The sequence below is a fragment of the Epinephelus fuscoguttatus genome, linkage group LG20 (genome assembly GCF_011397635.1).
Source record: "Epinephelus fuscoguttatus linkage group LG20, E.fuscoguttatus.final_Chr_v1".
Lineage (NCBI taxonomy): Eukaryota > Metazoa > Chordata > Actinopteri > Perciformes > Serranidae > Epinephelus > Epinephelus fuscoguttatus.
In genome coordinates, this window is record NC_064771.1 from 5716598 (window position 1) to 5743637 (window position 27040).

The 27040-nt window shown below is 39.7% G+C and overlaps 1 protein-coding gene across 2 annotated transcripts in view; it reads left to right on the forward strand.

Annotated features, from left to right (window-relative positions):
• LOC125880955 (rho GTPase-activating protein 23-like) overlaps window positions 1–27040 on the forward strand; it is a 93445-nt gene that overhangs the window by 10523 nt on the left and 55882 nt on the right. Inside the window, exon 1 of one of the 2 annotated variants that reach the window (XM_049563813.1) lies at window positions 21114–21346. The exons of the other annotated variant lie outside the window; for it this stretch is intronic. Coding sequence (XP_049419770.1) covers window positions 21293–21346 — 54 coding nt within the window. The 5' untranslated portion in view covers window positions 21114–21292. Of the gene's footprint in view, window positions 1–21113; window positions 21347–27040 lie in introns of those variants that run through there. 2 annotated transcript variants of the gene reach the window in all.

The window sequence follows — 27040 nt, forward strand, 5'->3', positions numbered from 1 at the left end:
GCAAGAGTCATGTCAAGTCAAGTCAAATTTATTTATAGCCTATAGCATATTTCATGTGACAGGTATAAACTCAGTGTGCTTCAAATAAAAAGCAAGAACAATAGACAAAGATCATACATGACGAAAACATATAAGAAAAGAACAGTCACCCATTTATCACACAATTTAAACCTAACTACACGTTTGTGGAAAATTATGTTTTTCTTAGTCTGTCTCATAGATTTGTTCTTCTTATTTTTGGTAAAAGAACAGCAGTTTTGATGGTAATGAGTATTTAAGCATTGTTTTTAGTATTTAAGCAGGAAATCGAGAATGGTGGTATAAAATACGAATAGCAAGACACTAGCATGACATGGAGATGAGTCAATGTGTGTTTTAGAGGATCAGACACAAAACATTTGAATACTGAGATGATGGAAATGAGATGATACATTTATACTCAAAAGTTAGGAGCTGCAAATTCACCTTAAAAAAAATCAATTTCATGTAAGCACAAGATGGCCATTAGCAGGTTGTGTGTGTGTGTGTGTGTGTGTGTGTGTGTGTGTGTGTGTGTGTGTGTGTGTGTGTGTGTGTGTGTCTCCTCCTGTCACAAATGGAATTGCAATTATGTAATGTATGTAACTGAAGTTATAGCCACTGTCCCCTTCAACAACCCCTAATAGCAGAAGATAGGATAGCCTGAAGTACACACTCTCTCTCTCTCACACACACACACACACACACACACACACACACACACACACAGTAGTCCATGTCTAAGCAGCTGCTCTTCATTGTTTGCCTATGAATTCATGCATTTGGACACACTTCTCCAAACAATAGACTAAAATCTGTGCTGCTGATTTAATGAGAGAGGAATGTGGTGAGCCTCACCAGCAACTGGTTCAAAATTTTCATTTGCCTCTCTTTTTGAAGTTTCCTTCAAAATGATTACATTTAAGCAGCAAATTAATGACAAACACAAGAGACTGTAGGCTACAATTTGGGGAAATAAATTATTAACGTGAGACTACACAACTCTTGAAAGAAGACATAACAGATTACTGTAAGTACACTCAGAGTTTTTGCTGCTATAACCTAACTTGGTTTGAGTGGATGGGTAGCTTGTTGGTTAATGTAAGCTAATGCTAACAGAGTTTAGGCTACATCCACATCAATATGTTTTCATTTTAAACTGTGTTTTAGAGTGAAAATTTAAACACAAATGTTTTAGCTGTAAAAGAGCAAAAAAATTCAATGGTTTTATCAGAAAAGTTATAGAAGCTAACACACTTAATGGCTGCATCAGGTGACTGATTATACACTAACAGAAACATAGATCTGAATATTACATTTAATTGCTGCCAATAGATGCCCCTAAATCCTACACACAGAATGCAGTATTGTCTTAATCATTGTCAATATCTTATCATTAGTTATCCGGTATGTTTCTCATAAATCACTGTGTCCTTGTTGAGGTCTGACATCATCTTTGTGCTGCTGCCCCACTGGGCTCATTTGTGACATCATCAGCATGCTGCAGTCTGCGTGGCTCACACCTGCAGTGGGCTGATTGTCCCATCTGTGCTGTGACACACACACACACACACACACACACACACAACTCCATGGGGATGGGCTGTGTGGTTGTGTGGCGGTTGTGTAATGATGCTTGTGTATTTGAGTAAGTCAGAGTTTGTAAGTGTGTGTGTGTGTGTGTGTGTGTTTGCCTGTTATGCTGCTACGCTCTAGTTCATTCAGCTGTATCATAGCTTAAAATAGAATGATGAAAGCTTTATTTCTGTAGTGTGTGTGTGTGTGTGTGTGTGTGTTTGCCCCTGACCTGATAATAGGTTTCCTCCAGAGTGTATCTCCCTGAGGGTCCTCTGAACAGAACATATTACGTGTGTGTGTGTGTGTGTGTGTGTGTGTGTGTGTGTGTGTGTGTGTGCGTGTGTATGTACGTGTGTATAATATGTCCGGTAAAAGAATTAAAGTGGCTGTTGTTGTTGTTGAAGCTTATGCACCTTTTATCGCAGACAATGTGATTACTCATTGAAATAGGTCGCTGCACTGAACTTTGCCATAGCACTTAGTCAATAAAGTAGACATTTGATTCTTAATTTCCCTATTTATTTTGTCTTCATTTGGGGATTTAATCATTAATTGTCATGATGCTTTACGCTCCGTTTGTGTATGGTCGCACATGGAGTTACAACGAGGACTGTAGTAAAGTTTTTGGTTTAATTTTCCTATTAAGGAAAAATTACCATCCATCTATTTTAATGTGCATTTTCAATTTACACAAGGGTGAAAATGCCTGGAAAAAAGGTCAAATGTTCAGCCCAGTCTTGCAAATAAAATGTTGGCATTATATGTTTCTGCAAACCATAAATATGTTACATTTATGTGTTTCATACCTACCAAATCAACGTCTCTTAAGTGATGTAGTAACGAGCTGATGTTGTCATTGGGAGGTGGAGGGAATGGTGGATGGCATGACCACTGCAGACCACTATTTGAGACAAACAAACAACAAAACCAGTTGTGATTTAGCAACATACTGCTGTGTTTCCAGCAGCGTTTTAGCCCCCACACCTGGGTGTTTTTCAGTGTTGGGCAAGTTACTCTCAAAATGTAATATATTACATATTACTAGTTACCTTCATTTGAAAGTAATAAGTTACTTTACAGTATTACTCTCTGTGTAGAGTAATAATTTACTTATTACACTACTGTTGCGTTACTTTGACCAAAATGAGCTCAGAAGAACTAATGTTCATTTTAAATGGATGAGGAAAATGTTGTTTCACAGCAGGTAATCAAAGCACAGAAGCGAAGGTCATTCATTCATTCATTCATTCATTCATTCATTCACATACAGTGGTTACCACTTTGTATTAAAATCCCCTGCTTATATTAATAATAGTGTGATGATACAGAGCAATTAAACAGCCTAGACCTTTTAAAATAAATGAATCGCCTTGGACACAGGGAGAGTCAGGGAGAGGATCAAAGTCTGATAATTATGAGATATAGGCAAATATTTGTGGGCCTGTGATAAACAAATGTTGATGTTAGCATAAGAAATGAAATGGCGTGCAATTAAGTCACTATGACAAGAGCAGATTAATACACCAGAGCAAGAAGACCCACTTACCGGTTCCCGGTGTGCCAGTCAGATGCAGCAGCAGTGGAAAGAGAGTTATGCATAAGGAAGGGATGATGCAGCACCCACTAACTCACCTAGTAGAGTGGGCACCCATGTATAAAGGCTTGTCACAGTAGCCACGAGTTTGATGCCAAGGCAAAAATACAAAAAAAAAAAATAAAATAAGACTGTGTGCCAGCATTTCTCTGCAGTTGTACAGGATGTGGATATAAACACATCCAACATATACTAACATCAGTGTGTCAATCACGGCGTCAACGAGAAAAAATGTTTTATGTGCCAGCTCTTTATCCCTGCTGCTTTACACAGGAACATAACCGACATCCTTCTATAATGTAGTGTATAATGACATGACAACACACAACAACCTTTGGATAATATTTTTTCTGTTGGCACACTGGAAGTGGAGCGGTGTGGATCAGTGTGGATAAATGAAAGATGAAAATATTAAGCAGTTATGGTGGTAAGGTGTTATGTGACACTGTGAATATAATATTACCAGAAATCCTCTTAGTAATGCATTATATTACTTTGCTACTACTAAAACGTAATCTATTACTGTAACACGTTACAGTATGTTACATGTAACCCCCACTATCCACTGAGGATAGTAAAAAGCTTTTTTTACAGAGACATTGCTGCATTTGCAGCTGGGATTGTGGTCCCAGAAGTAGGTATTTAAGGCCCAAACATACCTAACAAAGCACCTTTTGTGCCTAAACCTAACCATATGTTAACCACAATGCTGTTCAAAAGTGAAGAAATTTTCAGTGTATCCAGGGGAAACCTCTAGCTCACCTTGTAGAGGGTAAGAAGTAAGAGGTAAAGAAGTATCCACTATTACACTTTCACTGGCCTATATGCTCCTTTGTCCTCCATGTTTACTGACCTGGCCTGTCCATGACGTTGAACATGACACACCAAAAAAACAAAAAAACAAAACCCACATGCAGAAAGACATACTCGTCTGCTGCTACTCTACTGGCAATGGGAAAAGAGTCTAAAGCCTTCTTTTAGCGGGTTTTCCTAGGTTTAAAAAACCAGGACACACACGTGTTAATTTTGGTGGAAAAGGGGTATCTGTCTACAGCTTTCCTGTCGATATAAAACACCCAAAAAATATTATTGCTAATGCTTGCTAACTAGTTTCTTTACAGCAATTCAAGCTAAAAGATGAAAATACTAGAAAGAAACTGGAAAGAAGAACATATAAAAGTTGTTATGAACTTGTTAGAGGTCGAATTTAACAACATATCACAACTGTATTCACTAAATAGAGTGAACGTATCGATAGAGGAAAGCAGCATGGACATTCAGCATGGAGATGTTGTGGATTATTGTTTTAATTAGTGTGTTATTTTTTATAAGAGCAGATGGTGGGGTGTTAAGTGTCATCTGTTCTGTGCATGTGTTTCCAGTTGATGTGCATTAAAGTAATCCTGTGTAGTTCAGAAATTAGACCACTAACACATGCTCCATGTTCAGTCCCGTCTCCAGTTCCATTTAAGTCTATTATTCAAGTTTATAATTATTACTGGTGCCCAGAATTATTATTGCATTTTGCAGATCGGGGGTTACAGCTTCTAGGATCTGATCAGTTTTGGGTCAGCCAAGTGCAAATGTCTAGATCTTACTCATGGTTTATGTCAACCTGCTTGCAATTGACGGAGGACTTAGGGGTCAGAGTTTTTATTTTTCAACCCTGCAGGGTCAGCCAATAAAAACTGCACTGTCTGGAAATGATAGTCATTATTGTAGGATTTATGGGGCTCTATTGGCAGAAATGTGCTTTAATTAGTGAATAATCACCTGAAATTAAGAGTCATGTTTTCATTGGTTAAGAAGGAGCCCTTCATATCTACAGAGAAGGGTTGTAGGGAAATACCATTTTTAGGTATACCACGATATAAAAGTTGATGGTTATCACACTGTGTACATTTACTTATCTAGGATACTGGGGAAAAAATGCAACTGGCAAGAGAATCTCACCTTTAACTAAGTTATTTTCAAAGGGGAGACTTTTTACACAAAGTTCCATTAACAAAATGGTTTCACATTTCAATTATAGTAATAAAACGTTTGTTCAACCAAAAATAACCCTTCCATTTCCATTCCTTTAAGGCTCATCCTGACTGATAATAATACCACAACCAGCGTATTCTAATAGAATGGTTCCTATCATATCCTACGAAACTTGCATACACCACAGCTCGTAACATTTCCTAAGAATTAGCTCCACACGAATGATGTTACGTCCTTAACATACAGTTACGCAATGCAAAGTTATGGAAGTTAGGTTTAGGAAAAGAAATGTGGTGAGGATGTACCTTACAATAACTTAAAGTTCACTCAAAGTTCACAAGCAGGAGGCTCTAGGTGAAAGTCCCAGGTGAAAGTCAATTTTTGTGTGACCCATCCACCACCCCAACCTGCATCCTTGCAAGGACAGAATTCTTGTTTACTGCCGTCAGCGCCTTGGTCACGTGATCGCAGCCTTTCAAAATATGTTGGATCTGTACGAATTTGGGTGCATTCGTTTTCATAGGAAAACATATGAACATTTTGAGAACAGCCTGCCACAACACAATACTTTGTGATTTTCTTAATCATTCAAATTTGGCTTGGTGGTTAAGAGCACATTTCCCTGTGGTGAGACAGACTCGTTACACATATTTATTTTTATTTACGTGATGATATTGTTGAAAAAGAAAACATTTTACAGGGGACACAAAGAGCAGTCTCCTGGGTGAAAGTCCTGTGTTTGTTTGACCCATTCACCATCCCTCCCTGCTGCCACATGGACATTCTCGCTCTTTGGACTACATCATTGCTGCAGAAGGGGTTAAATTGGAGTTAGTTGGAAGCCTGCTATATCTTATACACACACTAAAGGGTCAGAATCACACATAGACTGCCGCTGACCAAGCTGCCGTATTTGATGGCTTTGGAAAGTGAACACGCTGTGCACTGGCATGTTTCTATTGTGGCCCTGAATGAAAGAACCAAGCACTGGCTCTTTCATATTGTATGTGTAAGTGGTAGCTTGACTTTGGCATGAATGAACCTGAGGCCAACATAATTTTTTCTACACACTTGGAAGGGGAAGGGTATTCAACTGGTTGCAATCTGCAACATCACCGCTAGATGCCACTAAATCGTATGCGCTGTTCCTTTGAGCTCAATACCGCACTACCAAACTACAAGCCACAGCATCAGTCTCTACTTTAGTCTTTACTGTTTGTTATTGCTCTTCTTTGATGGTTTCATAGTCATCAAGGTTATTTTAGCTTGGACTTGAAATGACAAAGTCATAACAGAAAGCCTGTGTTAAAAACTGGAGGTGAGGAATCTGAAAGACATGAGTGTTTATCAGGCAGGGTCTAATGAAAATATGGGGAAATGTAAGATTTATTGTGTCTGGAGCTTGCAAAATTAAACTAAAATTAAAACTAAAATTAGCATATCTGAACTGTCTGCTGCCTCAGTGCTGTTGTTTGTTCTGTCTCTTACAAATCCCCCAACTTCATGTCCAATATCACTAGAGATTGCTCTGAGATCAAAACATTAGCAACCCCCTTTAGTTCACAGCTTCTCATTAATGTTGCCCAAAAGACGGCAAATATCAGTGCCAGATGAAATAGAAGCTTGGAAAACCATTATGAACAGACTGAAAAAGTGAAAGCTGCATGTCTTTAATAGATTGTGACAATAAGTATTGGCACCAGCCAGCACAGCATAAAACCTGCAGCGTGTCCGCATTAGCGGCAAGTTAACTTCAGGTGACTAAGCCGAGTTGGCAGCTACAGTCCAAGCAGGAGCCCAGAAGGTAAATGAATCCTGATACCACTTACTGTCACAGCACCATGAAACCCTATGTGTCGGTAGTGTGTTTAGTTGGTGTGCAGGCGATGCACATGCATCAGTGCACCAATATAAAACTGTGTGGGAGTATCCTAATTACATTTACAGTGTAGTGGTGTAAATGCAACACCCTAAAACAGTTCCTGTGTTCATTTGAATTAAAATGATGTAATCAGTCAAAGTTCTGTTTTTGCTCTGCAATAGAATTAGGAAAGTGCCCTAAACCCTCCCACAGATTGTATGTGTGACAGGATGCAGCGCAGGCCAGATAAGACTTATTTGTGTGTGTATGCCTGTGTGGTGTGAGGGCGTACGTATGAGCTGGCGAGCGTGGCAAGTACTGGTGGGGTTTAAATCCAGCAGATTAACTCTGTTGTGTAATGGTATGTGGGCCTGTGCTTTGTGAGATTGACATGTGCTCTTTGTGGGGATTAAATATATTCTTCCTACGAATGAAATGAAGGGGGCTTCACTGCTCCTCTGACGGCCAGGTGTCTGTTTGAGATGAAGACTTCATTCATAAATTTTCATTCATTGTCTTTAACACTTTTTCTATTAAATTTGAATTACCAAAAGAGACAAATTGCCATTAGCACTTAAATATCTGTAGAGAGTAGAAAGCAAAGGAGCAAAGTTTCATGCTGGGAAGATGCATAATGAAAATGCACAATACAGAAGGACACTCTTATTTTAATTTAGTTTTTTAATTTAAGTTACATTTTTTTGAGCATAATGTGCTTGAAGATAAGCTAAATACTGAAAAATAAGAAAACAAAGTATTACATGCAAAACTAAAAACAAAGAACACAAAAAAGTAAGTAACATAAACGAATGATGACTTTAAGGGGTGCACAAGGCAACCTGTAGCATTTTTATGAGATGCACCATGCTTTCAACTAATTCCAATGTCAACCCATCTGTAGCAATGATGTTGCATAGAGCGTGAGAAGTTGGACTAAGTCAGCAGATGAATGGGTAAAACAAACATAGGACTTTCACCCAGGAGTGTTTGTATCCCTTGTGAAGCCAAAAGCCAGCTTTGAGAGATTTTTAACTACATAACCTTATTAACATCGTGACATACGTGACATCACATACATCACGTGACATACTTGTTAACTTACTAAGTGAAATTACGTAACAAACACTTATTTTAACCCAAACCATGATCTTTTGGCTGAACCTAACCAAGTCGTTTTGTTGCCTGAACCTAAAATAGTTTTCGTGATAAAACATACATTTTATATGGACACAGAAGTTTATTTTGAAAAGACTCGAGAAAGCCACTCGGCCTTGCTTCCAATTTTCCCAGTGGCTACTTGCAGTATTTCAGCAAAAAAATATCCTGAGGCCCAAAAAGCATTTTCTTCATAGACCACAATTATAAAAGAGACGCCTGTAAAACTATTAACACCTCAAACAGTAAACAAGATCAATTATGACTCTTTCTATTATGAATTTTTGATCCATGGAGTTTTTATATTTGTTAAATTTTTCTCAAGCTGAGAAAAGCAATTTAAAAAGTCTGGGATGACATCACAGTGAGCCAAGCGGGAACAGCGCCAGCAGAAGGAACACTACTGCACATATTGCGGAAGTAAACCTAGAGGCTCAAAGTTTTTTTGGCGCATGCACCTGACAGGCAGTTTTTACTGGACTGAATAGGCACCATCTTTGGATCTGGTATCCAGATCTAATAATACAAAAGACACTATGCATGTAAGTAGCGGAAATTGACACACCGTCCCAGAGCGTCCAAAACTGACACTAGAGAGGCACAGAGAATGTAAGCTGATCAAGCTGCTGTATTTGACGAGTTGGGGGTGTTTCAACTACTTGGATAACTAAATGGATAGAGTCCAACAATCAGTAGTTAAATAGTTAATAAGGAAACATTAAAAACATATGGCAATCAGTAAAAGATTAGTGCTGAGCAGGTGGTGTACAGTGGCTTTATCAGAGGTGATAAGAGCAGTGAGAGTTAACTACACAGTAAAGTTGTGGGCCGGAAATGTGGAAGAATAACCCCGAGTTGGTGATAATTCTTTGTAGGTTTAACACTATAAGCATCACATTGCAAATTACACAGTCATTGATCCATTGTTAATATAAAAATGTTGATCAGTGCAACTTTAAATACCCAGATGCCCTTCAGCAGGATGTCAAATATAATATACCACTAGGCAGAATGTTTACTTACTGTTGGTTAAAGGACAGATTGGGTTTCTTTTTATGTCTCCGTGCTGGTGATGGCTATTGATGGAGGCATTATGTTTTGGGGTTGTCTATCTGTCCATCTGTGCCAATTCTTGTGAATGCGATATCTTAAGAACACCTTAAGAGAATTTCTTCAAATTTGGCACAAACATCCACCTTCATGCAATGTGGAACTGAACTGATTATAATTTGCTGGCCAAAGGGCAGGGTCACTGTGACCTTGCATCCGTCTCATTCTCGTGAAGTCAATATCTTTAAAAGGACTTAAGGGAGTTTCCTAAAATTTGGTACAAAAGTCCACTTGGACACATGAACGAACTGATCAGAATTTGGCGGTTAAAGGTCAAGGTCACTGTGACCTCATATGTTTTTAGTCATAACTCGAGAATTCATATACTAAATATGACAAAAACTTCACACATATGTCTAAGATGATACAACGATAAAGTAATTGCATTTTATATTCAAAAGGTCAACGATCAGCCTCACTGCAACATCATAATGTTTACCAAAATCCCTTTTCTGGCCATTAGGCAAGGCAACTTTATTTATAGAGCACATTTCCTTGCAAAGAAACCCAATGTGAATCACATGAAACGATCACAAAAATCATTATTCAACATCATATTTCAGGAGCAGACGGGGAGACATTTGGTCAGAGACTGAATTGGTGACACTAATCTTGGGTGTCCACCTTGAAACTGTACTGATTTTATAGATTTTCTGTGCTGTCCCGGGGAAGATGTGTGATGCATCCATGTTTTTACAGACAAGGATGTGAACTGCAACTTGTATTGTTCACGGAGAAATACAACCATGAAGTGGTAATTCTGGTTTAACATATTATGTGTCACTTCCCATGAGGAAAGATTTAATAGAGTGTGGTAGGAGATGGGACACTCGGATTCAGAGTATTTTGACAACTTGACATTTTGAACTTTGTTGAAACTTCTGTGCCCAACTCTATTGAGTACATGAAGTCCCGAGATTTAAGTGTGTGATCATGCTATGGCTGCAGGCGGGTGACAGTGATGCAAGGTGATAGTTCTGTAAAGTACAGCCTCTCTCTGAAGCCACAGAGCTCTAATTCAATCAGCAATATACATGTGTGATTAAGTCAGGACATTCCATCTCTGCAGCAAAGTTCCTACATCACTGGACCACTGATGCTGTAGATGTCATGTGCAATCACATGCATGTAGGGGAGCAGTGTGTGTATGCGTGCGTGCGTGTGTGTGTGCGTGTGTGTGTGTGTGTGTGTGTGTACATAAATGTGTATGTTTACATAAAATCTATAATATCTTTGCATTGTCTGTTCATCCACCACTTGTATCCCAAGTCTTACCAACATGTTTACTTAATTCATCCTTTTTGTGAGTAAAAACTTCTTTCCATTTCATCAGTTAACAGTCAGATCGCCCTCTAGTGGTCACACTGTGTACCACTACCTCTATCTGTGGCTTCAGTGAGGAGGATTAGATGGATTAGATATTTAGCGAAATCTCCCCATGCCGCTGTAAATAGACAGATGGGTGTTTCCCCCACCCCAGCCTAACGAACACACACACACACACACACACACACACACACACACACACACACACACACACACACACACACACAGTCTCTCTGTTGCCATGCCAGGCCACATAAAAGACTTTAATGTCAAAATAAGATTGCAAGCTTATTTTTATCCGATTTTTTTATTTTCTGTTACTTACAGTGCTTTTCTTTCATGCAACAACCCACTTGCCAGAATAAATGTCGGCATTGTAGGTTTCTGCAAACCACAGATATGTTACATTTGTACATTTCATATGTGGGTGATAATGTAGAAACTTTCCATCTCTTTATATGACAATTTTCAATTTTATGTTAGGACAGTGCTTAGAGTTAAGAAAGTCTCATGTTTTGGATAAAAGTACCCAATTTGGTTGCTACAAACAAAGCTGGACATGTCCTGAGCTCTCATTAAAAAATACCGGCTTTCGTTTGTCCTCAGCTCATATACATGCAATCTGATCTAATACGTGTGAAACATAAATGTAACATATCCATGGTTTGCATAAGTGTAGAATGCCAACAAATAATTCTGATGACTGAGTTGCATTCATAGAAAGTGGTTTTTAATTAGCAACATGAGGGTTTTACAGCTTGGGCAGCCCATTCTCATTCCGTGGTCATCAAATACCAACACTTTGTCTCGCTTCCTCAGCATATGACAGCAACGCCAGTGGCACCCTTTTGCGTCTTTATAAGACGCACTGGACTTCCAACTAACCCCAATATAAACTCATCTGGGGCAATACTTGACACTAAGAGCAACTGTCATAGTGTAAGGAGCGAGAAATTTCACATAGGGTGGGAGAGAGAGGAGGTGGATGGGTCAAACAAAAACAGGACTCTCACCCAGGAAAACACATGTCTTGCCCCATATGAAATCAAAGTCACTGTTTTTTGAATAGGGAGAGAGAGAGGGAGAGAAAAAGAGAGAGAGAGAGAGCATGACATGCAACAAGGAGCTGGAATTGAGCCTGCGGCTACTGTGGCAAGGACATTACCTTTGCATATGGGACGCCTGCTCCACCCACCAAGCCGCCGGACACCCTGTCACTGTTGTTTTAATGTAAAGATAGGTTACGTAATAAACATACTTAACTTTTTTCTAATTCTAACCCAGTAGTTTGGTTGTCTGAAAACTAACTGTGACTGTTTCACAACATAAAATGCATGTTGCAATTTGTTTCAGGGGTGCAACACATATTTACGCAAAAGACTGCCCTGTGTATCGCTATCAGACGCCAAAGGGTATGACCAAGCATCAAAATTTGATAACATAGGAATGAGAACACAAGCCTTCATATTTTATGGAAACATTTCCAACAAGCATCAATGGGACTTTATGGGTTTACAATTGACTAGAGTGCAAAAAGCAAAAGCAATCATATCATACTTCATAAACCATATGAACAGTTTATACTATATCATGTTACATGTTATGTTACTTTACAGGTAATCCCCTTGGTCATTTCTCTCTGTCACTAACAGTTTTGTCATTTATTTATAAGGATAGGTAAGAGTGAACATATATAAGTATGTAAGTATGTAATGATGACAATATGTACTGCAGCTACATTTTCAAAATTATAGACTGAAAAGACTTTTGTAATTTGTAAAAGGACGGAGGGTTAAGGGGGGGGGGGGTATCAAGGAGGTCACAGGGTACATGAGGAGAGCACCGGCGGATGATGGGCGGATGTGAATGTTGGATTTCCAAAGACCCCCTGCAGCGAGGACGAAACTCTTTTCAGAACAAGGCCAGATTAGTGCCTCCACAGCAACCCCCCCACCCACACACACACACACACACACACACACACACACACACACACACACACACACAGGTCACCCTCCTCCCTTCACATCCTGACAATCATCACTTTCCAACACAATGTCTAGAGTAAATCCTCAGCAGCCTTGTTTTTATTGGAGCACAGTTAGGATAAAGACCTCAGGGTCGCTGCGTCCTGATCGCTGATTCTTGGTGTAAGAACATTTTGGAAACCCTTTGTTTAGTGATGTTTTGGCATCAACAACTGCTGTTAATCTCCTCTGATGGAAGATCAGATACAGTATTTCCAATTAATCCCCAATCCTTTCGTCTGGGGTTATATCTGAATTTAAAAAAAAGACAAACATGGCACCAACTCAGCAGGAGCTCCTAAACAAAGGCAGTATGTAAAAACAGGGGGAAGACACCTAAAAGCCAAGATGTAGCTCCCATCACATTAAGCTATATGAGCTGTCATCTGTCTCTGCTCATATGACAGAATTAAATGCTAAAACAACAAAAAATGTGTGTTAACCTGACATAAAATTCCTGTCAGACAAGGGTCATGTGACACATTCATACACTATATTATTATTAGTAATAACTCCAATTCATTAAGTTTATTTATGATTACATTTGCTAATATATGCATATATATTAAAATTATTATTACCTTGGTGAGGCAGGTGCCAAACTGCAGACCACTGTTCAAGACAAACAAACAACAAAACTGGTGTTTTTTTAAAGAGATTTTGGTCATATTGCCAGCTGTGATTGTGCCTCCAAAACCCTGCACTATATGATCATACAGTACAAAGGTTTGTATGATATGCTAGGAACATGCACACACAACTGTTCACATGATATGCTATGAATAAGTGCCCCATGAATGACGTTACGCCCTTAATGTGAAGTTACACAATTAACGTTAAGTTACGGAGGTTAGGTTTAGGCAAGTAATGCTACTGTGGTTAGGTTTAGGAAAAGAAACCTGGTAAAGATGTACTGTAAAATGAATTAAAGATCACGCAGTTCTGAACAACTGGACCACTGGGACAGCTTCCTTCTTTAACTCCCATCAGCCCATTTGTCACGTCGTTGCAGCCTTCCAAATCACGTTGGTTATGCACAAATTACTGGCTCAACATTATGTGGGATCTGTACAAATTTTGGTGTGTTACTTTTCTCAGGAAATGTAAAAACATTGCATGAGAACAGCCTGAAACATAACGTTAACTGCAACGCACAAATGTTTCGCAGAAGCATACAATGTTAACGTTTATTCTGGTGACTGGGTTGGACTGGGCTGTGTCACCTGTACTGTTGTTTCTAATTTACCAAGGTTAGAAATGAAGCCCCAATATATAGAATTTTAAATGATGATAGGCCTAAACTATACAGTCCATTAATTGCCTGTATGCTGTCAGACTAATGGTGCAATGATAAGATTTCGAACATAAAGCTTGTAATGGAAGTTATGTGTTATTTTTTGTTATACAGTTGTAGGTCCTCTACTTCAAATAGTTTAATCTGTTTTTGGGTCCCATGATAGAGAACAGAGTTTCTTCAGCTACAATACTAACCCAACATACTGGCTATAGAAAGCTGAATTTTTAAAAATATTATTTTACCTTTAAAAACCCCAATATTAGTCACCCATATAACTCTCTGAATGATAGTGGCTTCTTCCTGTAACAATATCACATTGTGAGTAAGTCACTTCTTGCAAAGCGCGATAAAGAATTACACCAAACTTCAGCTCCGAGCATGCAGCAAACAGGAAAAGCATCCAAAGTCCCTGTCTGACGTCATGATGTCAGATCATGTAAAAGGGACCCGTGCTTACATAACGGATTGAACTGTCCTCCTGTGTTCCATGGTACATGTCAAAGTGATGTAAGAGAGCAGGAAAGAAATTAATCTTGGAAAAAAACAATCTGCAGTGATTTTTTCAGGAATGGTGACACTAAGTTCTCAGTGACACTCGTTTATTTATTCTGCAAATCATCATCTTCTGTCATCTGTCATCAAGTACACACAGGATGGTTTGTCCACATCAGCGTACAGAAAGGCTGCGTGATGGGGTGATGGTGATAAGTCAAAATTCCCAGAAAAGACTGTGTGTGCCTCTATGTGTGTGTTATGTGTGTGTCTGTGAGAGCAGAGCAAGGCCAGTAGAGGGTGTGTGAGAGTGTACATCTACTCTCAGCTCCTCTCTCTCCCCTTTTCCCCCATGAGTCTATGCCCTACTATTACGTAATGACTCAGTGTGTGTGTGTGTGTGTGTGTGTGTGTGTGTGTGTGTGTGTGTGTGTGTGTGTGTGCGTGCGTGCGTGCATGTGTGTGTGTGTGTGAATATATGTACATGTTTGCGCATGCTCTTCTTTCTGTCCTGAGGGCACTGTCGGCCAGCATCAGCATTGGGGCTGTGTCTCTCGCTCCACTGACCATGAGCGTGCACACACACACACACACACACACACACACACACACACACACACACTCCTTCAGGCATGACAATTCTCCCATTAAATTCCCTAACACAGCACACAGTCAGATAGAAAGACAGACTGACAAAATGTAATGGAATATAGCTGAGTTAAAAAAATATAAAAAAAAATAAACCAGATGTTGATACATACAGCAAACAATCAAATTGGACATATGTACATGTACTGAAGAGAGAGGTCAACAGATAATAAAGAAAGGTCAACTGACAAGCACTCTGATAGGTTGCAAGAAATATGGCTAGAAATTTACTAATGTTCACCATAAAAATATTTGCTTTTGTCACCACAATCACTCGCTTTTGTTGTTTGTTGGTCTCAAATAGTAATAGTAATAGTGTGCTACTGGGCAGCCTGCTTTACAGCCATCTGCTGTCAAGAGCAAGTTTGAGAAAAAGATTATAATTTGAATTGAAATAAAAACATTTCTGCCGGCAAACATGACCATCTTGCCTAGGTGTTGTACTATTCATTATCTCCTCCTCCTAATGGGAAACTGCGCTCCTATACATCTAATCTGAGCTACATCGCTTTAGAAATTTTGATGTGATACGTATAAACAACGTAACGTACAGTGGCGCGAAAAACTTTGGGCCCCCCTGAGCAAACTTTACATTAACTGTGAATAGTTAAGTGAATAGAGAATAAACTGATCTCCAAAAGGCATTAAGTTAAAGATGAAACATCAACATTTTAAGCAAAATTAGTGTATTGATAAAATGAAAGGAGCTCCATGCAAAATTTTTGGCACCCTAGGACATTGAGCTCTTAGGCAAATTTTACCAGGGTCTCAGACCATAATTAACTTGTTAGGACTATATCTTGTCATTATATTAGGAAAGGCCAGGTGATCCTCTAAACAGCTGCTTAGCATTCTGAAAACTAAAATGACTGATGTCCACAAAGCAGGAGAAGGCTATAAAAAGATAGCAAAGTGTTTTCAGGTAGCTGTTTCCTCTGTTTGTAATGTAATTAAGAAATGGCAGTTCACAGGAACTGTGGGGGTCAAGTTGAGGCCTGGAAGACCAAGAAAACTTTCTGAAAGCTGCTGGTAGGATAGCTAGAAAGGCAAATCAAAACTCCCTGTCTGACTGCAAAAAAAGGAACATCTAAACAAGCCTGATGGTTTTTAGAAACAAAAATGTACTGATGAAATTAGAGTAGAACTTTTTGGATGCAATGAGCAAAGATAAGCCCAAGAATCTCACAGAACTAGAGGCCTTTTGCAGGAAGAATGGTTACAAATCCCCCAGACATGAATTGAAAGACTCTCAGCTGATTACAAACAGTGTTTAGAAGCTGTGCTACGAAGTACTGACCATACAGGGTGCCCAAACTTTTGCTTCAGGCCCTTTTCTGTAAAAGATTGAAATTAAAAAGCAATCTTGCTTAATATATTGAAGAAATGTGTCATCCTTGAATTCATTCCTTTTGGAGATCAGTTTATCTTACCTAACTACTCACAGTAAACCAAATTTTCACCATGCCACTGTATCTGTGGTTTGCAGGAAAATATATGCATTTATTTTTGGTGACTGGGCTGTTTTTTCCTACATAATAAAGACACATCTGTAATAATGTTATCTGCAAATTCACAAAATATTCACAATCTGAAGATATCATTGACTTTGCACTGGTATTGTTTTTGTGTTGCCAGCACGTAATTTTAACCCATTTCATGCCCACCACCTGTATTCATATTTGTATGAGAACCACAATGATAGCCTAACTAAATTAAGTTTAATTTTAGTTTTAGTTTAATTTAGTGTTGTTTTTTTGCAACAAATTGTGCAATATTTGGAAAAAAATGTGGTTTTGGTGACACATTAATATAGTAAACACAATGTCTCCCGTCTTTCAAGCTACTGGAGACTTTTCCTACATTCAGACCATGATCTTTTCCTTTGACCATGTTGTGTGTGCCTACCTTGTACATAAGCATTCAAACCTGTGTCCTAGAAATTATGTTTATATACCACCAATTTATAATAGCAAATAATATTTTTGAGTAATGTAATGCCAGCTAAATTACATTTTGTAAATCAACATAATTAAGAAAGCTTTTTTTTTTTTTACGCACAAATCTACCAAGTCACAAAATGAATTTATTTGGAATGTTTACTGAATGCATAAGTCAACAGTGACTTGAAGCACGACATGCATGTGTGACTGGAGCATGAGTGTGCAGGAGCTTTATGTTCAGTTTGGAGTCGAGATCTTTATGACAGGACGAGTAAAAGATGAAAGAAGGAACAGTCACGATGACAGTGTTTGAGGAGTCAGACTTTGGTGGCAGGAGTCAATGGGACGTGCGTGGCAAATCACACTTTAACTTAACTTTTACTGAGAAATCCATCCACCAGATAAAAATGCACACGTCAAGTGATGTTAACTGATGTTTTTTTAATTTAAATATCCACATTTGTTTTCATTGTTATTGGTCTCCAAACAGATCATGTCTCCATCCAGCAGAGGCTGAGATGCAGCTGCAAGTTCTTTGTTGGTCTAAACAGTGGTCTGCTGCTGTCTGGCCATCCTTAAATCAAGGTGTCACAACATCCACCCTCCCCTTCTGCCCTCTGATGATAAACTCCACTCGTATACATGTAATCTGAACTACGTCACTTTAGAAATGTTGATATGATATGTATATGAAGTGTACAAATGTAACATACCCATGGTTTGTAAAAACATACAATGCCAACATTTTGGTGAATGGCCTGATATTGTCTCTGAGTACAGTCTTTTTCTCCCATGTAATAAATGGTCAGCATTAGTGTATGCAAAATTCCCCAGTATGGTTTGTTAAGACATCTCCGTTTTTTGATAAAAATGACTGTCTCCCAGAGCCTTAAAGGTCCACTGTGTAGGATTTAGTGGCATCTAGTGGTGAGGTTGCAGAAGTTCATCTTCCTCTGTGTGCCAAGCGTGTAGGAGAACTACAGGGGGGTGATGCAAAAATCTAATGACCCTATCTAGAGCCAGTGATGGTTTGTCCGTTCAGGGCTAGAGGACCCACTCAGTATGTTAATATAAAGGGATCATTCTAAGATAAGAAAAAGACAACAGTTCTTAGTTTTAGGTGATTATAAACTAATGAAAACACAGTAATGTGCATTATATTCTCCCAATATATCCCCCTAAATCATACACACTTTAAGTCACCTCATGGCCTTCATCAGCAGAAGGACTTTGCTCAGTTCCTCCATCCTGTGATGATGGCCATGAGATGGGGCTGAAAGCCATGGAGAAAATCTTGCAAATGTTTTTTTTTTTTTTTTTTTATCAAAACAAATGTGAAGAATAACCCTGCATGCTTCAATTCAGTAAACTGATTTTGGGGTGGTTTCATGATCTCAAAAGTTCTCAAAAGAATACGTAGGCCACTACTTCATGGTAAAGGGCAATGCCACCCATTTTAAAAGAATAACTGTCCTTTTTACCTGTTTCAAGACTATCTATTTCCTTTTCCAGATAGGTCACTTTACAAACTCACATGGCTCAGATGCAAAATTAGCATGCTCAGTTTTCAAAATAATGCCATTTCACAGTGTGAGTTGTAATACATGAAACTGCCAGTTCCAAAGCATTGTACTGAAACAGGAGGCAGAGGGTGACTAACAGCATGAACAAGATCTGAAGCTTTCTGTTTTTGCTGAGACAAGACAGGAACTCCATGGTAAATATTTTAAATAACTTAGACTTACTTTCTAAAATAGAGGAAAAGTGTTTATGTTAACAGACTGACTCTTTATGCACCTCCAATGATGTGTTTATTAATGCCATAGGTGTCATGTAATGAGAACTAACTGATAGGCTCCAGTATGCTGCGCCTCTGTGTGATGGAGTGACAAGCCTGTCTCCCAAAAGAGCCCTGTCTCACTCTGAAGTCATCGAAATCCGGTGCTTGGGCAGTGACTTACGACTTGCGGCATCAGAAATCAACAAAAAAAGGAGTCCTTAAACATCAGCATGATATGCAGCCAACTACCATTATAGCTTAACGTCATGAAGACAATGCATGTAACAAGCAGAACTTGTCCCAGAGTGTCAACAACCAACGCACCCAGGGTCCGTGACCAAACGTCAATATGTGACAAGGTTGGAGTGAGAATGTGTTGCCCAAAATCATCATCGTCAACAACAACAACAACAGCAACAAAACATTTAAAGCAAATATGTTTTGAAAGAAAATGCTTTCTGGATTTTTATATTCTTTATAATTCCTCAAATCATATTTTGGTGAGTTTATTTGTCTACTGTACAAGTTCCATGTAAGCTACTCACTAGGCTATAGACCCTTTTACCATTAGTACACAGTGTGATGTTATTTGGTGGGCGGAGCATAGCTGGAGGCAAAACAATTCTCCAGACATTAGCTAAAGCTAGCTAGCGAATTCTTTTGGCTTGTTGTAGATAAAGGAGGAAGATGATGTGAGTGGTGCATTCAGAAATACTCACTCTGGCACAAACTCGACCATTTGTGAATTTGGAGTGTTCGTACCGTTCAGTTATCCAGAGAAATGCACTCTCAGAGTGACAGAGCGCACTGTGGTCACTCTGTCTGGGGAGTTGAAGCAGCAGAGCACCAAGCAGAGTGAATGTGTGACGACATTTGAACAGTTTCCTCCGATTTATTTTGCTATTGAAGCTAGTGTTAGCTAATGCACTGAAAAGTTAGAGTTACAGAGAAATCCAATATTCCTCTTAATACCTCTCCAATTTCTGATTAGGTGGACATAATACCCTTAATGATAACCTTTAATACACATAACGTTATTCTACAACAGTAAATACATTTTCCCTAACCTAATATGAAGTGTGCTGCACATGCGATTGCCTCCATCCAGTCCTTTGAGCTTGTTGCATTTAACTATAGTTGTCCTTGCTTTTGTTGACAGGCAGTGGCGACTGGTATGTGATAAAATTTAAGTTTTGAGCCATGACTCCTTCTATTCTGGCCCCCAATAACACAAGACCACATTTTAAGACGCCTGTCTTGCTTACAGCCCTATGGTGGCGAGTCGTGTTTTGCCTCCAGCTAATAAACTGACGTCATGGTGACATTGGCCTTAAAAACAGGATGTCGTATGCTGTAAAGCCCTGAGAGGCAAATTGTGATTTGTGATATTGGGCTTATAAATAAAATTGATTGATTAATTGATTGATTGATAAAAATAAATTACACAAAATAATTATTGTTATTATTTTGACAATATTGTCTTTCTTTCACTTTCATGTTTTATGCATACATTGTGCTTCCTCTTTTGGCTACTAATTATCTGTCACATTGTTAGTCTTCCATTTGGACCACCAGTTTCTGGCAAATACCCCCTTTCCTTTAATGTTGTATGTAAGTTGTTCCATTTCTTCATCAGCTATCTTTAATATTCTTATGAGGTACACATCCCTCCACTTCTCCCCTGGATGTTTTTTCCCAAGCAGAGTAATTCATTCATTCATTTTCCATAAGGGCTTACCCAGCTGACATTGGGCAAGAGGCAGGTCACCAGACTAAGGCACTGCTGACACATAGAGACAGACAGCCATTTACACTCACATTCACACATATGGCCAATTTAGAGTAACCAGTTAACCTAACATGCATGTCTTTGGATGGTGAGAGGAAGCTGGAGTACCCCCACCCCAGGCTTCGAACCCCTCACCCTGGGTTTGACCCCGAAACCATCTTGCTGTGAGGCAATAATGTTAATAATGTTATACAAATATCCGGGGGGGGGGATTTAAAATTACGTTTTTCTGATGTGTGTGTTTTTTTTTAATTTGGTAAATCTTTTCATCTGAAAAACACTTTGTGCTTCAGCTTGAAAAGTGGTATTTATTTAGACTACAGTACAAGTCATTTATTTGTTCAAGGTATTTTATATTTAGGACCCAATGTTAAAAACTTGATCCTTTTTTAGGTCTGACAAAGTCAGTTTGGAGTTATGCTGGACTGGAGTTCCTTCAATCTAAATGCGAACTCTTTTACGCTTTTATTTTGAAGTTCAATTTGGCTTATTTCCGGTGCTATTGTGTCTGAATATGGCCGCATGACGCTGCTCGTAGCGGGACTGTTTACGTTGTAGAGAGAGGCAGAGGAGGACCGTTCAGTCCGGACAGAAGCCGCTATCACCGACAGGACTGTCCACAATGTTGACAGCAGAGTAGTTTGAAACCATTTCTTTGTTGGCTTTACACACACCAGACGCTGAGAACCCAATGAATGGAGTTACTTTTTGCCTTGTTGGAATTCCACCTCACACAGACACTGAAGTAAGTCCAAACTGAATATAACGTTACTGAATATAACAGACTGTGTTTTCTCCTCTCTCAGTCATGAATGACAATATTTTCCGTTTTATTTCGTTTTTATTTTGTGTGTGTGTGTGTTTCCCTTGTAAATTGCATTTTTCCTGTAGTGCCAACAACCCTACATAAAGCTTAACGTATCTTCAAGGTGCTAACTTAATCTTCACTTTAGCTAAAGCGTGTGTTGTTTTAGCGTGTCAAAAGCGAGTTAGTGTTGAGTGAGAGCATTTCTGCCTAACGCAAACAACCTGAAAGCATTTCACAAAGCCTTTACTGAACTTAAGTAGGACACTACATTTTTTTATTTCATTTAACCGTCATGGTCCATATTTGCATCACACTCATAGGACAATTGGCAGTTATTAAAGTAAGTTTTCACACTCCCATTGCATCCCAGTACTCATTTAACTCAGCGACAGCATGCACCGTCTCCCCCAGAAACACACCCTGCAGGTCTCGGGACTGTGTTTTTGGAGATGTTCTCATGCACTTGTCCATGTCTTATGCAACTTGTCAGATTCCCCAGCTTGAAACAAAAGTGCAAGCTGCAGGCTATTCAGCCTCATAATGTTAAACCATGAATAAGTGATGACTTCAAGTGCACCGTTTTGTTGGAAAGCAGAGAGAGGCAAACATCCAGCTGCAGGATGTAATAACTTGCAGTTAGTTAAACAAATTCATGTCTCCAAAACAACCCTTTTTTCTCTACCAGTGGATCATATGTCATCTGCTGCATTCTGCAAGTAACTGAATAATGTCTCCATGATTTCAGGGAATGCAGCACATATTTTTGCTGTGACAGTTTTACAACCCCCCCAGTGCAGAGATGAGATACGGGTGGGTGGGCAGAGAGACAATAAGAAATTGGGCTGGAATGCATGTATTTCCATATGCCAGCCCACATATGCACACCCAGTGACAGAAGGCACATTGTAGCCGTTAGTCGTCTCTCAGCTGAGAAATATTCATTCAAGTATGACTCAGTACTTCAGAAATATCTTCTTAACAATCAGGACAAGCATGAAAATTGAATTTAACCATACATATTAATAAGGGTTGTTACTAATCTTGATGCTGACTTTTTTTTTTCGTGTCATCTCTCATCACTTTGATCACTGCCATCACACAGCACATTGTTCTTTTCTTGGAGTGTTTGAGTTTTCCTCTCCACTCTCTGTGTGGTTTTCATATTGTTCACAGCTTATTACTGTGGGATAATTGTGTCATGGCCCAGCTAGCATCAGGGTCATGGGTTATACACTAGTGAGAACTGCCATCAGTGGTGGAATTTTTAATTTAAAGACACAATCTGGGACATTTTCATATCGAAATAAATACTCTAAATGTAACAAATACAGAGAAAGTAGATCAGTTTATAGCTAGTGTGTTATTAGGCAGCAGTTTTACAGATGTTGGGTCCTTTTTCCCCAAAAAATGTAAAGTAGCCTCTCTAGTTACTTCCATCCATCCATCTATCCATCCATCCATCCATCTTCTGTTACTTATCTGGGGCCAATTCCTGGGGATCCCGAGGTGTTCTCAACCCAGAAGAGATAGACTATTGATCCCTCTTGTTCTGGGTCAAAGCTGGGGTCCCCTACCAGTTGGATGAATCCAAAAACTCTCCAAAGGATCACACTCTTTTAGCCAGTACCCGAAGCTCATGACCATAGGTGAGGGTTGGAATTAGTGATGTCAGTTTCAGTTAATTTTGCTTTTATCAGCCCCACACCTATTAATCGGAAACTATCCATCCATCCATTTCCCAGCTGACAGTTGGGCGAGAGGCAGGGTACACCCTCGACAGGATGCCAGACTATCGCAGGGCTGACATGTAGAGACAGACAACCATTCATACTCACACTCACACCTACGGACAATTTAGAGTCACCAATTAGCCTAGTCCCCAGTCTGCATGTCTTTGGACTGTGGGAGGAAGCCGGAGTACCCGGAGAGAACCCACGCTGACACGGGGAGAACATGCAAACTCTGCACAGAACCTCTTGCTGTGAGGCGACAGTGTTAACCACACCACCGTGTCACCCATTAATCAGAATCTAATCGCTTGATTTTTAAGACACAGGCCTAATCCAATATGATGTGAAATACAAAAAGAGACCTTGAGGCTTCATTTACTCAGTGAGCTTCAACACTGCACTTTGAAGCACTATCCATTTAGAGGTTGTAAAATTTTAGTGTTTTGTGATGTTAATGTCTTGCCTTTTATTTTCTGTTGGTTTTGGGCATGTTTCCAAACTGTCAGGATGATGTTACCAGTGATAATCGCGAAATGAGTGGCGCTGGGAGTTGGGTCCCACCGGATCTTGGTGGTATGCAGTGCGGAATGGTGTCGGTGGCGGCTAGCTAGCCAGTGTGGCATGAATACCATATTAGCTTTGTTCTTACTGTGGTACAGCGTAATGCTAGTATTAATAAACCCGGAGAATAGCAAAATTAACCTGTAGACTGGCTGAGCTTCCTCCTGAGCAATTTACTCCTAATCCGGAGGGAGCAATCCACTGTTTTCTCTGGTTACAAGTGGAAGCTTATGGTTATTTTCAGGCATCATTTGATGCTACAGTGAGGCTGATCATCAAAGTAGTTGTCGATAAATTTTCTGTCGATCGACCAATTGCCTAATTGACAAAATATTTCAGCTCTAATTTGAATTCACACATATCATTGAGCTTTTCCACAATCAAAGCTAATTTGTTTTTTAATAGTTTGTAGCAGACATTTTGACTAGTCATTATAGGAAAAGCACAGGTACTAACAACATTGATAATGGTTCTGTTCTATTCAAGTGTCATGTCATGCCAGTAAGTCATGACAGTGTGACTGTGAGTCACAATGAACAATATCAGGCCCCTGAAACTGAAGCACCTAAATGGAATTTAGACAATTTCATGTACATGTGCTTCTCCTGCTTTGACATGTCGAGATGTCTTCCATGAAAAAGGCCTGTAAGAAGTGACAGCCCTAGACTCAGCCAAAGCAGAAAAAAAGTAACAAATATGTAACAAGTTTCTCATCACACTGTTAATGACCATCAGCTGCAATTTTAATGAATTCATGATTAGTATAGTCATCCTACTTTGCCAATAGGCCTTTTTCCAAATGTCTGGGTTATCTAAGGCCCCCCCATCAGATTCTGTGTGTTCAGTGGAGCAGGCTCCTCTTGCCTTATATGTCCTGTGCCAGGCTGCCAAATGTTGCCCTTAGCTCAGGCAGTAAGGGGTAATTAGTTTGTGCTGGTTTCACTTCATGTGATCACATGAGTAAAACAGTGGCATTTCTCTTTCACAGCAATTACTGGCTTTCAGAATAGGCCTGTTTGTTCTATAAAGACTTGTTTAAGTAATGCTGTTTCAAATATTCTCATCATGTAGGCCTACCAATAATGTCAGCCTGTATGGCACTTTCCCTTCATTGATCCTTGATTGATTGCTTGTAGGAAATGTTACTGACCCCTACAGAGGAGGGTCTTAGTTCATTGTCACCCACGTAACAGTAGACATGAAGATAGTAAAGATGTAGTGAGTATCTGTACCAGCACACATAATGCATGGTGCCTGATTAGCACTGATAAAGAAAAATTCTAATGAACGAGAGGATGAGATGATTTAGTCTGATGGCTGTAACAGTTACATTAGAACTGAGGGCTGAAGCAGTTGGCTAATTCTGACTGATTGCTCAGTTAGGTTGCATACTGGGAAACTGTGATCACTATAGTTTCAGTGATTTTTTATTGTTATCTCAGGGCTCAACAGTGATGGTTGCCAGGTTGCCATTGTTAACCATTTTGAGGAATTTGCAACTAATTCATTGCCTTTGGCTGCCGACAGTGGCAGCCACTTTTTAACATTAACAATAGTGATGAAATTCAGCACCTCGAAGTCTGGAGCCATGGTTCTCTGCTGGAAAATGGTAGATTGTCCCTCTCGGTGGGGAGTGAGTTACGGCCCCAAGTGAAGGAGTTCAAATATGTTGGGGTTTTGTTCATAAGTGAGGGTAGAATGGAGTGTGAGATGGACTGGCGGTTTGGCGCAGAGTCTGCATTGATGTGGCTGCTGCACTGGACTGTGAAGAGAGAGCTGAGCCAAAAGGCAAAGCTTCTGATTTACTGGTTTATCTATGTCCCATCCCTCACCAATGGCCATAAGCTATGGGTAATGACCAGAAACATGAGATTGTGACATGGCCAAAATGAGTTTTCTCTGAAGAGTGGCTGGGCTTAGCCTTCGCGATAGGATAAGGAGCTTGGACATCCCAGAGCAGAGCCATGGCTCCTTTGCATCGAAACAAGCCAGTTGTGGTGGTTCGGGCATCTGATCAGGATGCCTCCTGGGTGCTACCTGTTAGAGGTGTTCCAGGCACATCCAAGTGGTGGGAGGCCACGGGGAGGTGTTCCAGGCACATCCAAGTGGTGGGAGGCCACGGGGCACACCCAGAATATGCTGGATGGATTATATCTCATTTGGCCTGGGAATGCCTCGGGATCCCCCAGGAGGAGCTGGAAAGCGTTTCTGGGGAGAGGGACGTCTGGAGTACTTCGCTCAGCCTGCTGCCCCCGCAACCTGGCCTCAGATAAGCAGTTGAAAATGGAATGATATGTAATATTTGTGCATTAATAATGTTTAATGGACTTCCATTGCGAAAAACTGTCTGAAACACTCACTACGACTGACAGCACAAAAACAGGAGCTCCTGGATACACACCCCACCAAAGGTGAGCCCTCCTCTGCCACAGAGGATGGCGGTAGCTCTGCATTGGCTAAACAACCAAAACTGGATTTTAATTGTGGACAGCTGCATGCGACAAGCGACAAAGAACTAGTAAAGTTTGTGGCTGGTTTGTGTGGTGGATGAAATGTTGCCTTTCTCCATGATTGACTCTGGATCTGTGAGACAGATCTTTGAGAAAATAGTGGTCAAAGGCAACAGAAGACCCCCAGGTAAAAATATCATTTGCACACTATCTAGCCTTAGCTGCACTTATCAGAGATTTCCCTGACACACAGAGGTGCACATGAGAAGTGTAATTACTAGGAAAAAGTGCAGTTTTCCAGTTTTTTTCCAGTTTTGTGTGATGTATTGGAATAATATAATGAGTAGTCTAACAAGTTACTGTTGGCAGGGAGTAAAAAGTAAAGTAAATATATTACTTTTGAAAAGAGTTTCAAACAATGAGTAATGTGTTACATTTTTAGAGTAAGCAAGCCCAACACCAGTTCAAATATGGTCACTTCTGGTTCCAAAAATCCAAGATGGCGATGGCCAAAATGCCAAACTTGAGGCTTCAGCAGTCCACGAACCAACGCTGTGAAGTCACGGTAGCTACATCCATTATTTTTATTCAGTCTATTTTTTAAACTCAGGTTTTCTTCATACTCAATTTGAAAAATATACAAAAAAACAGGTGGATGGAAATGTGCCTTATGACAAATGATACAAAATTCTAACATCATGTCAGTATAACATGGAAATACAGTTGTAAGGCAGCTTCTAGGTTAGATCAGTTGGAAACTTTAATGTTAGTGAGAATGTTTTGTCTATTTAATCGTTAGCGGTGCTGTGATAAACTGGCTACCCTGCCTCTCACTCGCTGCATGCTGGGAAGGAAATCCTGCACAGGATACGCAGGTGTAGTGAATGGAA